The sequence below is a fragment of the Sceloporus undulatus genome, chromosome 3 (assembly GCF_019175285.1).
Source record: "Sceloporus undulatus isolate JIND9_A2432 ecotype Alabama chromosome 3, SceUnd_v1.1, whole genome shotgun sequence".
Classification (NCBI taxonomy): Eukaryota; Metazoa; Chordata; class Lepidosauria; order Squamata; family Phrynosomatidae; genus Sceloporus; species Sceloporus undulatus.
Genome location: NC_056524.1, coordinates 160,662,064 through 160,678,444, shown reverse-complemented (window position 1 = coordinate 160,678,444; position 16,381 = coordinate 160,662,064). Strand labels below are relative to the sequence as shown.

The 16,381-nt window shown below is 39.3% G+C and overlaps 1 protein-coding gene across 12 annotated transcripts in view; it reads left to right on the top strand.

Annotated features, from left to right (window-relative positions):
• LDB3 (LIM domain binding 3) overlaps positions 1-16,381 on the top strand; it is a 163,762-nt gene that overhangs the window by 85,843 nt on the left and 61,538 nt on the right. For 7 of the 12 annotated variants that reach the window (XM_042459166.1, XM_042459167.1, XM_042459168.1 and 4 more), the window contains exon 5: positions 1,919-2,325. In XM_042459166.1, the coding sequence (XP_042315100.1) occupies positions 1,919-2,325 (407 nt within the window). Of the gene's footprint in view, positions 1-1,918; positions 2,326-9,266; positions 9,290-13,368; positions 13,573-16,381 lie in introns of all 12 variants that reach the window. The other 5 variants (XM_042459176.1, XM_042459174.1, XM_042459175.1 and 2 more) reach the window with 1 other exon arrangement.

Here is a 16,381-nt window from a genome sequence, read left to right as displayed (position 1 = left end):
AAAAAGTAAATGGTGTGATAGGGGACTGAAAGGAAGTGTCTTGCTCTCTATTTATATGATCAGCATTGCATCATAGAGAAAATTAAATCCCAGCAATTTTCGGTATTTTTCATGTATCAAAATGTTGTTAAAGCCACAGCACAAAAGACCAGTTTCATCTTTGCCATAAAATAAACTCTTCCAGCAAGGTGACAGTAATGTGTCTCCAGAGATGAAACCCAATGCACAGGATAACAGCCTCCTCTTCTGGCCAGTCGAAAAGTTACACTAGCTTCAAAAATGGATATCATTTTTGTAATCTCAAAAGATACACAGGGAGAGAACGACATAGGGACGAGAAAGATATAGGGAAGGAAGATAGTTGGTGGCAGCACTCATGTTTCTATATAGAAGGTCTCATGCTCAGTCTCTGGCATCTCCAGCTGAAATTATCAGGTAACTTGGGCGCAAGGGTACACAACCCATGGAACACAGACTGAATCCCCACCACCACCACCACCATTCTGACAACGATTCCTTTACTGTTCCTATTGCTGCTTATCCTTTCTCGGCCTTTTGGCTAAGATCAAGTGTAGTGTAGTGTTGCTGCTTATCATCCAACTCTGCCATTCATTCCCGTTCCCTACTGCTTGTGAACTTAAATAAGTGTTGCTGCTTCTCTTTCCTGGATTCTCTAGGACTCATTCTCAGTGAGCCTGTCCTATGATTATTAGACCCCAGGGCATTTTCTAAGCGAAAATGTTGCTATCGCAGCATTTGTTCTCTAAGGTGTTGTGTGTTGTCATTAAACCTTTCCAAATCAAAAGATACCCAGTGGCTAGTTAGTGTGGAGTCTATGAGCCACCTGCTTGAGCCCCTTCCATCATTATATTTTCTCCCTCCATGTTACGCTTTTGTCCTGGTTTGTGGTGGATTTTGCAGATGTATCAGCCTTTCCATTTTCTTCTGCAATTTGAACAAATTAGCAAGAAATAAATTATGGAAAAGATGTCTGAGAACAGCTTTTTACCTCTTCAGGGAAATGAATGCTGGGAGTGATTAGTGTAGAACTACCAGCTTGGAGTGGAGATTGCTGTACTGTACATGGCTTTAGCCCACTTATCCCAATGCAAGTTATGTACAAAGACAGAGACTATTAATAGATTCCTCTCTGCTTCCTATTTTGCTAACCGTATTGCACGGCCTTGAGTAGCATGAACATTGGCCTCTGTTGACCATGACGCTTAATTTTGAGAGTAATAATAAGTGGCGGGATTACAGAAATCTTAGCCCTTGCCTTTCTAGATACTAACACCATAAATGGATGCATATGTGGGAGATAGAAATAGCTGCCATCCAGAGATTCAGATTCTTTTAAGAATCTGCTGCCTTTCCTACTACAGCAAGTGCACCATTGAGTCTGATTATCAAATGATGTGTACAGTAAGTGATATTGGCCATGGCTTGGAGGAGATGTTTTATTGATACACATCCCCAAATGTGCATATTTGGGAAGAGATGAAATGAATACTTTTGCTTGACTAGTGCAAATGCTTAGCTGTCTTGTTGCAAATTTCTGGTGTGCTGGGTTGCCAACTGAGAGCATTTAATTAATCTGATCAATAAAATGATATGTTTCTGTCAAATGATTACCATATGTGTAAAGCCAGATTGCCAATAATGGCTACTAGTATCTAAAATCTCTGGATTTGGTCAGGATCTATCCTGGCTTCACTCCTGAGATGTTAGATTCTGCTCCCTGATATATCAGAGGACCAAGATATTTTTATAAAGGTTGGCAACCTTACCAGTATGTGCAGAATGCCAGCGCTAGAGATCTTTTTATTTTGCATGTGTTCTATGATTGTCTTTTTTCTCTCTCTCCCTCTTTCTCTCTCTCTCTTTCTTCTTTCTTTGGTTTGCATGTTTGCTTCTACAGGATACTGTTCTGGAAGTCAATGGCAACCAAGCAAACTTCAGTCCTCTAACTAGCACATCGGCTGGGCCCATGAGTAGCATTTTAGCAGGCAATGGAGTATACGCAGGCTACCTCAGCAAACAAGAGACCACTCTATCACATAGTTCTTCCTTCCTAAAGACTTCTACCATTAGATCTTCCATGTCCTCTCAGTCTGTGACACCTGATCTCTCACCAGCAAAAAGTGACCTAGGGTCAAAAACAAGTTCAGTCTTTACAGATGGCAGTAGCCCTAAGCACCAGCTGAGCCCGGCAAGGCAATATAACAACCCCATTGGTCTTTACTCAGCAGAGACTCTCAGGGAGATGGCTGAAATGCATAAATTAAGTCTCACACAAAAGGCTTCAAAAGCTGGACTTCTTAGCGGGTATGTAAACAATAAACTTGTTTTGTGATCATGTGTTCTGGCTAGTTTGGTGAATGGGTATGGCCAATTGGAAGCATTCTACACAAAGTCCGTTTGTCCTGAATCATGATTAAATATGGAATGTAGAAACCTACCTTGCTGAGTCCTTTTAGATCAACAGTGATCAGCTAGGTATCATTGAGAAGCTTACAGACAAGGCATAATGGTTGTAGTCAATTGTCTTTCTTCACACCAAGCATCCCAAGATAATCAGAGGTATGCTGCTTCTGAGCATTGGCTAATATTTTCCTTTTTTTAAAAAAAAATTCTTGGAAAAAATAGGTATTTTAAATCACAAATAGCCATTGGACTTTTGCTTGATGCTGCCCTCTGACTCTCTGCAGAATATGACTAAATATGACATTGACTATCCTAGTGCAGTCACATTCTAAACCAGAAAATAATAACTATTCTGAAATTAAAAAGTGTGTTAAATGTAAAATTGCATGCTTTACCATCATAGAGAGTGACTTATAAATAGGTTCAGTAGAGACTGAGGCACAATTATTTGGGTCCTCTGATTTACAAGTTCAGTTTTAAAACAAGTCTGTTTTAAAACTGTTTTGAAATGGGTGGAGTTTGCTCATATTGCAGGCCTATGAGGATCTTCTGAAGCTAAAACTAGAGACCTTTGAAGTGTGCTCTGTTACTCCTGTATGACATCTTCCCAAACTCCAAGGTTACTCCACCAACCTAGACAGTGCATTGGTATTTCTAAAAAGGTTTCTGGGTCTCAGGTACGGATTTGTCTGGGTACCAGATAGTCATAGTTTGGTTTGTTAAAAAGTGTTATCCCTTGTTGTTTGCCCTCCATATATACACACAAAGATCGAGGGACTTTTGCCTACCATCACAATGCTATTTAAACCCACGTCTCTCAGCAACTGACATTAAATTAACAACATATTTGGGGTTCATGAAGGGACATTTCTGGTTGTATTGAGCAGTGATTTTGAAATGATGCTTTTCTATTATTGCTTCCTATCTTACTTTAGTTTGTGGATTAGCTGAAGCTGATTGTTTTAGTCTTCTGGAACCAGAGATTATTTCTATGTTACTTTTATGGCAGTGTCTTGGTGACTGTAATACTGTGTAAATAAAGGCACTACATGGAATAGGAAGATGGTGACAGTGCAATGAGAAACTTCCTGCAAATATCAGTATTACCAGTAATTTTCTAGCTAAGTAGTCTTGGAAAGTTATCAGATGTCTTCAGTGAAGATACCAATAACTATGTTTATCTTTCCCAGAAATGTAATGCATTCTTCACAACTAACCACCACCTGCAACCCAGAACTGTGCTGTGTTGTGTGTAGTCTAAAATACTGGCTCTTAACTTTTGATCCTCAAGTATGTTTTAGACTTAACTCCCAGAATCCCAAACCAGCATGCTGAATAATCAGGAATTCTGTGAGTTGAGGTCCAAAACATTTGGAGTACCAAAGTTTAAGCACCACTACTTCACTCACAGTTCATCTGGCCTGATATCAAGGCCCAGTACAAACAAGTATGAGCCCTGGCTTAGAAATATGTGACACAACTCTCAATAGTGTTTAGGGGATCCACAGTAGGGATTCAGAAATTCTTCAGCAAAAATCATGTTTACCCCTAATCCCAATGTATGCTAGTGGAAATGAAATATGAGATGATTGCCAAGTCACCTGATTGGGGAGGGGGACTCTACCAATATCTGTGTACTGTATTCCTTATTGCTTTGTGTGTATTTCATCAAAATTTCATCATGAGCAATGTGTGACATATGCTGTTCTAAGAAAATGGGGTGACCTAAAACTGAGGTGTTGAGCATAATATCCAGTAGTCTAAGCAGGATGAATGGCCATCTGCAGCAAATTGTTATTTTATTGATTGATTTTGTTGTATTTATAAGCCATGGGGAGGTGCTTAAAGGAACCTCTGCAAAAATAAATTGAGTAGCCATGGTTACTGGAAACTTTGGGGGGGGTGCAGACCAGCTATGAAAGCCGCATGACACATTCCCCCAACTCTTAGGGTGCACCCTAAGGCATGCGGTGTCACGGCACTCCTCTGGCGCTGTGTCCACATGACACAGCACCAAAGGAGTACCATAAAGCCACAGCACCAGCATTATGGCTCCTTTTTGCACCCTGGAAAGGCCAGATCAGGACTGTAGCATATGGTTGCTATAGCCGCAATTTGGTGAAGATGGAGGTGGCTGCAGGTCACTCCTTTATGGGTAGTCTGTACAGCCCCTGAGAGGGCAGGTTGGTTATGCTTACAAGTAAATGTGCAATTGATATGGTTCCACTTTGGCATTTAAATAATTTTATAACTTTCAGGCCAGGTGAAAAATTGCATCTTCACACTTAAATTTTGAGTGCCAATTCTGCATTTGTATTTCCATATCTTAAATGTTTCATTTTGAATTCATATTTTATCCATAGTTGTTGGTGACAGGAGCACCCAATAATCCCTAGAATCCAAGAACTGCATTGCTAATGCAGAAAAGGATTTCGCTATAGTTCACTGCCTCCTCCTTTAAGCATACTCTCTTAAATTGGGTTATTAATTATAATAAAGAGCATGAAAAGTCTCCTGATTTTGAAAACTCTAGGAAAATCCAGTAGAAATTGCTCAGTAAGCATCAGAACTTTGGGTTTGTGGGAAAAGGAAGAATATTTGACAGTTTCCATCTAGGCAGAATATCAGTTCTTTAATAAGATAATAGCTATAAATATTGAAGATAATCCTCTTTATATCTTGGTTTCCATTTGATAATCAACAGCACTCTTCATTATAAATGATAATTACCATTAGAATTGCTGTAGTATAAAACCGATGTCACATCAGAATCTGGCTCAATGTTGTTGTTTTATTTAAAGATTTATTATTATTATTATTTCTTAAATATGAAGGATTGACCACCATCATAACTCGACTGCCTTCATTACCCTCTACCTCCAAGGTGTTATGTGCCAGTTTTTAGACAGACACATTGCCCTTAGCTAATACAAAAATATTAAAACAGTTTTAATCTTTACTTATCATGGTTTGTACAAGTTTTTCTGTCAGCTTCTCTGAAGACCATGTTATTGTGTGACATACAGTAAAACGTAGTATACTTAGAAAGGAAAATAGTGGAAAGAGATCAAATCCACCTCCAGAACTATGGGAATGCAAAGGTCTTTTCATTGTTTACATTCTGTCTGGAATGTCTTTTGAAATCCCAATCACAGAAGTAGTGGCTCTTCCCTTTTATTCAAGGGTATATTACTAAAGGCTTATGCTGTACTTTAAAATATTGTTTTACGTGCATGGGCATAGCTGAGAGGATTAGTACAGCCAACAGCAACCACTTCAGAAAATGATACTATTACACCATGTTTCTCTGTAAGCAGATGCCCAGCTGTTCTGCACATTCCTAAAATGGATGTAGAATCACTGATCTGCTTACGAACTACAACTTGTTCTTAATATATCTCTGTGAGTTTCTCTTAACTGGCTGATATATTTGGATTAAATCCGGGTTTACAAAACTGGTGGGATAATATTCTTCAGTGTGAGAAACAGAAGAGCAAAAAACTAGGTTGTTTAATTAGGTGTTGGCTTGGAAGCCTTTAATTGTTTATCCCAATGAATCCGACTGCAAGAAAATGTGACTCACTAGTTTGTGAGGGGAGAGGAATTCCTTTCCTTTCCTCCCTTACCCACAGAAACTTAGGAAGCAACCAGCAGAGAATATTTGTGTACAGTATACTTAAATATCACACCTGTATCCAGCCATGGTTGAATCAATTGGCAATTAAAAGGCACACAAATGAGTAACTATAATAGGGTTGCAGGAAGTATGCATGGCGGTGTCTTCTGATCCCTGACAGTTCAGATTCCATTCCGTTTCCTGCAGAGAAAGTAGCAGATGGCCTAAGGGCTGTCTGATGATGAAATTGTCAGTCAGAAGATCAAGCAGCAGTTCAATACATGTTTTACTGAAGTCCACTTAAATGTTTTCATGTGCACTTAAAAATATAACAAGTGTGGACGGGACAAACATGTTAAAACATCTGTACCTCTCTACACACTCTGAAGAGCAGCAAACCTTGGCTGCAACTCCCTAGTGAGTGAAAACTCAATGTTTTACTTGTACTTACTGCTATGTTAGATGTGAATTAGAGGAAATAAGGCTCTGAAAACAGCAATAAAACAAGTCTACTTGAATTTAGTCCTGGAGATAATCCTATAGTGTGTAACAGATTATATCAAACCCTTGCGTTATAAAAAAGGAGAAGGAAAGAGGAGGGAGGAAAGGAAAAAGAAATGTGACGGGATTTTTTAAGATTAGCTGCTTTTTATTTTAGCATGAGCTTTGGTGGATGTAAACTCATTTCTTCAGATGCAGTTCAGAGTGAAAATAAATGCTCAGGTATAAAGCATATTTTCACAGTTGTGGGATTAATAGTCGAAATACTTCCAACTGTGGAGATTGATTGGATTATTTGCATCCATTCCAGTCTGGATTTTAACCGAGTCTTAGAATAAAGCTAGGCTGGTCTTCCTGACATGATTTTGTGTCCAGAACTGATTTATGGGTTGGTAGTTTTGAGTGATTCCATTCATTCTTGCTCAGTGAGGCCCAGCAGATGGTGCTGAGAGACTGCTATTCTACATCGCAGCATTTGGTTTGCATGCAAAATAAATTTTTCTCTTTCATGCTTTGAATATCTAACTAAAACTACAGCCGGCCCTTCTTATACACTGATTTTTTATACACAGATTCAAGCATCCACGGTTTGAAAATGTTAAAAAAAAAGTATAAATTTCAAATATCAAACCTTGATTTTCCATTTTTTATAAGGGACACCATTTTGCTATGTCATTATATTTAATGGGACTTGAGCATCCATGGATTTTGTTATCCACGAGGGATCTTGGAACCAAACCCCAGCGTATAACAAGGGTCCACTGTATATATTGAGCCATCTGTATCTACAGATTCCTTATCCATGGAGTCAACCATCCACAGTTAGAAAATATTAAAAGTATATATACATTTCAAACAGCAAACTTTGATTTTGACATATTATATAAGAGGCACCATTTTACTATGCCATTGGCTTTAATGAGACATGAACGCCCACAGATTTTGGTATCCATGGGGGCAGAGGTGGGGTCCTGGAACCAAACTCCAGTGGATACCAGGTACTGGGATACCCACTGTACTGGGACAGATCATTGGGAAGTTAAGATGAAGTGCCATAAATATATATTGATGATACTTAGCTCTGTCTCTCATTTCCACAGTCTAATCCCAAGCAGGCACAAAAATGACGTTGTCTGGCATCAGCTCTGAAATGGATGGATGAATAATCTAAAGCATAATTGAGTAGTAGATTGTGTTCTATTTTAGATAATACTCACTGAGGGCTAAATTCTCTTTTAGTCTTGACTAGAGTGGACCAGTTCAGTCCATTAGATTCATCTACATATCGACCCACTATTGAATAATTGATAGTATGGGTCTACTCTACACTTTGTTTTCATTGCTTGCTATGACATGTATGTAAGGAAGACAGAAGGGAGATACTTTAACCAAAGATCAAATTAAATGTGCATGTCAGTTGTATGGATGCTAATATGCAGATGTTTTTCAGCTTCATGACTTTTTTGGGGGGGTGTAACTCTTTTTCTCCCTACTATGGTCCCAACCCCCCCCCCCCAAAAAAATGCTGCTTCAGAGCTGCTATTTGAATTGATGCCAGTGGGTGCTTGAAGTGCAAATAGCAGCTTTGGAGAGGCAATATTGGTCTGTCCCTGATCTTCTGCTTTTAAATTACTAGAAGAATCAGCACTCATTTTTGTTAAGAGTTCCATTATTGGGAGTAAGGTGTGATATAAATGAATACAATTAAAAAGGCTGTTAAGACGGATCTCTTCCAGCAGGCCTTTCCAGACTAGCCTCCCCTTGCTGTTACTGATAGTGATAGCTCCGCGTCTACCCCTAGAAGATAGATGTCCCGCTTCAAACCACCTTTAATTTTAACCAACTTTTTATTTTTTTATTTTACTTTAAATCTTTTAATTTATATTGTTACTTATCTTATATTGCTATTGCCTGTTTCTTTTCTTTTTTTAGTTGTTATTTTTATGAATTGGGAGGGGAGTTGGGGTAGGGTACTTTTTTAGAAATGAAAATTTTTACTGTATACTGTATTTTATTGCTATTTTGTTCTGTAATCCGATTTGATTCCCTCGGGGAAAAGTGGAATATAAATATATTGTTGTTGTTATTATTATTATTATTATTATTATTATTATTATTACTTCATTTATGGAACTCACGGAATACTGAGAACTGTCATTATATTATGTCATACCCTTTTTCTGGCTGCACATGATGTGATGCCAGAGTGTGACACAACTCTGCAAGCTGTCTTAATACTGTCCACATGCGTTTATATTTGCTTGCTTTGGTTGTTCAGGAGCCAACAATAAGCCGGTACATCTGGTCCTAGCCACTTGCTGCAGGAGAAGAGTACTGTGTGAGAAAGAATAGCATTTAATCCTAGACTGTTTAGCATCTAGAGAAAAATAATTGCATCTCTTTGATTCATCTCCTGTTTCAGTAGCAGTTTCCAAATAGTCCTGTTTTCTTGCTCTGTGCATTTGCAATGCATCCAAGTTGGAACAAAATGTCACAGTACTTCAATAAATCCCACTGGATAAACTATAATCCCCACATTTTCCCTCTCTTAATCACAGTATGGGATTTGGACATAACAGTTACTTTTTCTGTTCCTATTTGCAGGAGAGTTTGCAAAAGCTTTGTAAACCCTCATTAATACTTACTAGCCTCATGCTATTTTAAAAAGCAAATAGCAACACAAATCTATTGGTCTGATTTTTTGTTGTTTCTTTCTTTCCCCCAGGTTATAGCCAACACTGTTGCCAAGTTAGTATTAAGCAGTGTGTCAGTGTTACATGCTTGGCCGTTTCCCCCTTCCTTGGGGATAGCATGACAAGCCTGTTTGTTCTTTCTGTGTGTGCTTGCAAGTGGAATGTACTTCCAAAGAGCTCATTGGTGTGACAGGCATAAAATACTACGAATGCATTCCACTGGTGGTTGTTCAAAGAACAGCCCTCCTCTTTCTCCTTATGCATCAGACATTAGTCTTTGATGTCCCTGCAAATGTACTATTTTGCCTAGAAAGACTTCTTGTGGCCATGCAAATGTTTGTCGGAAGACCTCTGTAAACCTGTAGTGGCTGCCAGAAGTTCTTCCTAAGTCTAAGGCAGCTGCAAGAACTGATAATAAAGGCATCTTGCAGTTAATATGGGTCTCCGCATCTCCTTGTAGCCTATGATAAGTGGGTTGCTTTGTTCTTTTCTTTGTGGTGAGCATGACTGGGCTGAGAAGAAACATTCCAGTTACTGGATGCCTGCAATGGCTCTCAAAACCAGAGACCATTTCAGAGTGTGTGGAGGCTTCTGTTCATGAGGTACCTCACTGAGAGGCTAACTTGTGAACTGGCTCAAAGGCAAGTGTTACATAAACATACATCTTTCGTTTGTTTTGCATGTTGATGTGTTCATGTCGTGGTGGGTTTCTGTTTCCTACAAGCATCTGTGCATGCAGTATTTTGTTTAAGTCATTATTTCTACTGTTATAATTGAATAACTTTATATCCCAGGAGTTCCTGGTCTTTCACAAGCTCTGAAGAAGGCAAATACTCCCCATGTGCAGCTTCTTCTGTCACATTGCTGTAGTAACAGGAAAAGCTATACCTGTTGATTTTTTAAAACAAAAAAACAAACTTGGGAGTTTTCAAAATAGCATGCGCATCTCCTTATGAATGGAGAGAGAGAGAGAGATGCATTTTTCCTTAAATGCCATTCTCCTTTCATGAACAAAAGCTCCTTCTGCTCATGGAGTAACTAAGTTGGATCCTCCTCGTTTTTCTCTCTTACGTTGGATCCCATCCATTATCTTTTCCTAGGAAAGGTTCAGATTAGGTCCTAAACTAATTCATAATTAGTTAGCATGTGTTTCTGCTTTCCTAAACCTGGGCAACTCCAGACAAGCTGTTATTCATTCAATTGCCTTGCCTTACCACATTACTGCACTGCACTCTGATAGTGCTGCTATTCCACTTTTACTGCTCTGGTTGCATCCTGTTGCATTCTGAGGCTTGTAATTCAGTGAGGCCTAAGATAAGAGCTCTCTGGCTGAGAATTCTGTATGCCCCTTCCTGAACTGCAAATCCCAGAATGCAACAGGAGGCAGCCAGAGCAGTTACAGTGGAATAGCAGCTCTATTAAAGTGTAGTGCCGTAATCTAATTAGTCACAGCATTTTTAAGTGGGTCTGGATGATAGTCTCTTTTATTTGTAACCATCTTCTGTTTTCCCACCATCTATTCTGTCTTCTCCTACTGCCACTCCCACAATATGCTCTCCCCACCAAAAAAAAAAAAAAAAACCCTCTATTCAGGACAACAAGTTAAATGGCTACACAATATATTTGAGTTGGTAACAATTTGGATGAGTAAGGAGTTTCCCATTTGGAAGCTCTTTTTGCTAACTTAGGGGCTATACAGACAGCCGGCGGGATGCCACCCCGGTTTGCCCCAGATTCAGGCCACAGCAACCACATGCTGCAGCTTCCGGAAAGCTTCTTTTTGCATCCTGGATAATCCCTGTTCCATGTTGTGCTATTTGGGTGCTTCACCTGGCATGTGTTGTGTGGATGGGCGCATGCCAAAATGGTGCCTGAGCAGTGCAGTAAGGCCTTTGAGAGTGCAGACGCTCAGCCCTCACCGTGTGTACAGGCCAGCACAAAGTGCCAGTCTATACAGCCCCTTAGAGACAGGAGCTGTCAGGCTTCTGATGTCCCCTCTTCCTGCATTTGCCAAGCAGAATGGGACCTCTGGAGAGTACCTGTCCCAACAAACTACTGCAACCATGCATTGATTTGAATTCACCCTTTATAGCAATGCAATCGGATGTTGTAGGAATTCCACTTGCACTTCCCATCTAAGTAAGAAATTTCCATAGCAAAAAGATATTTCTTTACACAAAGGACCAACTTTTCCTTCAAGCAAAATTAAGAATTACAGTTATAGACATATTGGATTATTTCAGCCAAGCCAGGAAAAGTAATAAAAACCCCTGATGTGACCAGCTAATACATTATCCTATTCTACTCACAGATCAGATGGGATTTGTAGTCCTTGATGTTCATGGGGTAGCTAGGAGTCTGAACTTTGTCTAGCCTTCACCGGCTCCCCAGGTGGACAGGAGCACCTTGATTCAGGAGTCCCTTTGTTAAACTCTAGTCTGCCTCATGGTCCTTTCTCAAGCTTTTCATAAACTATGCTGAGAAGGATCTTGAATCTTAATGCTTCTGCCCAACTGGTCATCTCATTGAGCTCTGATAATGAGGGCTCTGATAATGAGATGACTTATTATCACAGGAGCAAAAAGCTAGAACTAACTCTTGCCATATGTATCTATACAGAGAAGTCAAGGGGTGAATATTTTGTTCATAGAACTTTAGCTTAGGAGTTTGAGGGCAACCTAAGGATGCAAGGAATATCACAAGCATACACATTATTTGTGTATTTAAACAGCAAAAACACCTGATGGATTATTGTTTATCTTAGACACAAGCACAGACACTCCCAAAAGCTCCCACCCAATGCTTTGAGTATGATAGATCATCTATATATAATTGATGGGGAGGCAGTCTTGCTGCAAGGACAATAATATTTGTCTATTTATTAATCTCATATTAAAAACACACCCATCACTTTATGGAATTCGAGCACAGGTGTGAAAGATGGTGGCTTCATTCCCACTACATAATAAAATGGTTTGTAAGCAGATATGAACCAGTTTAAATGACCCTTGTTTGCACTTGTGCCGATTCCCTGACATGGTTTGTGAAGGGGGACCCAATGCTAAATCCATTTAAAGCACTTCTTCAAGATCCGCTGAATTACCTGTGTCTTTTGCAATGAATTGATTCAGCACTAGTGTAAATGACCTGCAGATCTGAATCGGTTCCCTGTGGCACAGCCAGCCCTGTGATGCAACTGCATGTTGAATCGATTCACTTACGAATGTGAACACAAAGTGGATTAAATTGAAATGGATGAGGTTTGATCACTGCTCCAATTAGCGTCTATTTGGCGCTAAATTGCTTCATTGAATCAACTCAAAAACTGGTTTTTTCTGTAGTGGGAATGAAGCCAGTATAATTTTTACTCAAATATTAAGCACCCAGTTCATAAAATGATAGGGTAGTGAAAATTAGGACATCTTCACTTTTCTTCTTCACAGAAAAAAAACATATTGCTAGACATGAGCAGCAGAATGTAAGCCCTAAGGATTGTTTTAGAACAACCAAGCAAACAATAAATGTTAAGGGAGAGTTTAAAATGATGCAAACATGTGATAGAAGCTACAGTTTCCACCATTAATTGCATTACAGAGACAAGGCAATAGCTACCCATAACATTTACACAACTGTATTTTCCAGAGCAATCACAATAGCAGTAGCTGTGTTATCCGAAGAAAGAAACTCATTTTCTCAGATACAAAGACATTGTGTTTGGAGTGCTGGAATATTGCAGTATCTCTTCCTCAAAGGCATGAGCTCAAGGGAAAACAGCATCTGTAGAATATGCATTTATTTTACCAAAAAAAAAAAAAACCAACAACAAAAAACACCACAATAGTGTGGAAGGACCCTTACTAATAGTATCAGTCATTAATGATTTCCTTTTTCTAGTGACAAAAACACTGACTGCATTCTCTGGACCAGTTGTGAGCCTTGTCATTTCTTCTGCTTCTTTAATGGCACCTGTCACTAGCATTTGTCTGACCCAAAGCTTTGCGTGTTTATGACGATGCCTCTGGATGATACACTGCACTTGCATCTTCCTGTTCTTTCAGCATCCCTTCTGTGTCCTTTTCTCCTTTTCCCCCTCACTTTCTGAAACTTCACTATTCCTCCCCTTTCCCATCCCAGCACGGAGTACGTGGAGCGTTTCAACCCCAACGTCCTGAAGGATTCTGCTCTATCTACGCACAAACCCATTGAGGTGAAAGGGCCAGGTGGCAAGGCCACCATCATTCACGCCCAGTATAACACCCCGATCAGCATGTATTCTCAGGACGCTATCATGGATGCCATTGCAGGCCAGGCCCAGGCCCAGGGCGGTGAACTTGCTGGGTAAGATGGTTTCCTTTGTGTGCACCAGCCCTCCACTTTGCATGCCACATAGTCCCTTCCAACATCCTATTGGTTTGAGCAGTCTACTGGGTGCCATTGAGTGGTAATATGATGGAATGACTAATTCTAGGAAGACAGAACAGAAAACTTGATTGCAATGATAACTCAATAATTCTTTATTTATTTATCATATTTCTACCATATCCCCTCTCTAAGCTGAAGACTGTCTAGATAGATATCACCCTCCTCATATCTGTCAGAGCAATGATAGATAGTGCTAACGCGTTAATAGATTTAACTCATGCCAAACCAGTTATGGTGTCATTGTACAGAGCTTGGGAATGTTGTTTCCAGAATCTCCTGTCTAAAATGGTTAACTTTTCCAAGCTCTGATAGCAGACCTACATGCAAAATTGAGTCTGCCATCAAGTCCCTCTTGAGTGTGTTTCTTAGACAGTAAGAGATATATGGGGAAGGAGTTGTGGGTAGATGGAAAAGCACAAACATGAGAAGGCCTTTGGCTCCCTATTTCCATGTTGTACTTTAAATCACACTTTGCCATCTCAATGTAGAGGGAAATGGCGGAATACACACCATTTTACAGTTTTTATGATTTGAGTATTTTGAAATTTATAGACACCCTTTATCCTCATGGCTTCCTAAAACAGTGTACTGAGGCGGTCAAAAATGTTTGCAAATTGTTTCATCCTTAACAAGATTTTTCACCCCTGTGATGGGATAAAGAGACCAGCTTTGCCCTCTCCATCATTGACAGCCATAAGAAAAAATAACTCTGGTAGATTTTGTGCAAAAATACTGCATTTTGAATAATAAACAATGTTTTGCGGAAACAAGCCTTCACAAAAAGTTTGCCAAAAATGTAATGTAAAAGCATCAGAAATGTACAAAAACTCTCATAATGTTGCCCATCGGGGAGAAAACATCAGAAAGTTCTCATTCACAGATATAAGAATTAAAGAATAGAAAACTTGTACTCCCATACCGTATATATATTATAAAGCTTGTCACAGAGCTTGCTTCTAAATATATTCCACAGGGAAAATCCAGAATAAAGCAGGACAAATAATCCAAGTTTATGGGAAGGGAGAAGACATAAGAATGGATTTTTAAAAATTTGCACAAGGCAGTGTTTGGATTATCTTTTCAAAGAACATAAAGAAGGGTATATGTTTTAAAGAGTGAATAAAGATTGAGCCATAAAAGAGGCGGTGCTTCATAAATTTGGAAACAAGGGTGTGTGTTTTTTATTTTAAAAAGTGAACAAGGGTGTTTTTTATTTAAAAAATTGTCTATAATTGTGTGAGAGAAAGATTATTCTTTGCACATTCACTGTATTCTGATGAATTACCATTGGTTACATACAGTTTACAAAAACCCATAACACAAACTCCTTTCTCTTTTGACATGGAAAATGGAAGCTAAGCCAGGAAAACAAGCCATGCAGTGATATATCTTTAACATTCCTTCTCTTTTTTGAAATCTGTGTATCATATGACAGATATGAGAGATGAAGTGGAGTTCTCACCGGTGTTCTAAAGAGATTGGCGGTTGCTGACATTAGTAACAATTTATTCTTGTTCCAGTTCAGCATTGATTTAAATCTTAGGTTTCCCTTGGATCTTGGTTTTTTTACAAAGCAAAAACAAAACAATGCTAATGCTGTTTTCTAAATAAAAAATTATTTCAAGGATAAACAAAAGCCTGGATACTTCTAATTGATATCAAGAGACTGTTGCAGTAGAGTACACACAGACACTCATACATACATGAAGGGTGGCTGTCTGATAGCAATCTATACATATTTAAATTCACTTTGAGAGGTATAGAACCTGCAAGAAGATTCCAGTTTACATTCTGGTGCAGCTTCTGTACAGTGCAAAGCAAATCCATTTTTGGATCATAACATTTGTGGGAAACAGCAGGCTATGATATCTGGAGCCACAGTTCCCCATGTATTTGTACAGTGGTTCCCAAACTTAGGTCCTCCAGGTGTTTGAGACTGCATTTCCGTGAAGCTCTGGCCACCTTAGCCAATAGTCAAGAATTCAGGGAGATGAAGTCCAAAATCTCTGGAGTACCAAGGTTTGGGAACCACTGTATTAATAGAATAATATAGCATTTCCCTACACAAAACGAAATGCACTCGGCCCACCACATTCTCTGGGGTTAGAGGCTCAGGACCCCCACAAAAGTGGAAAAAGCAAAAATAACTCTACTCCACCCATCCACACACACCCAACCATATTTAACATAGACAAAAAGTATGATCTGCATATTCAGACCACTGTGGATGCCTTTGAAGCAGTGGGATTCCTTTCAAGAGAGAAGGGGGCAGCTGGCAGGGCTTGCCACTGCCACCACAGTTGCTCTACCACATATTTAATAGGGAATTGCAAGTCTCACTGCATATTCACAGTCTCTCAGTTTTGTGAGGTTTGCAGTCCCCATTAAAAATATCATTAGGGCAGCAGTAGCAAATAATCCATCTATACTTTTTTGTGGGTTTTTCGGGCTATGTGGCCATGTTCTAGAAGAGTTTCTTCCTGACGTTTTGCCAGCATCTGTGGCTGGCATCTTCAGAGAATGCTTGCCTGGGAAGGACTTGGGTATACATATTGTGTGATCTGGAAATCCATGAATAATCAAATCCACAAAACTCAAACTCATAAATGTGGTGGGCTGACTGCATGCTTCTATATAGCAAACTTATTTGGATGCTGGATTAAGTAGCAGTGTTTGATTATTTGGAATTCATGATTTAGACAAATATGACAGGCAAATGGCACAT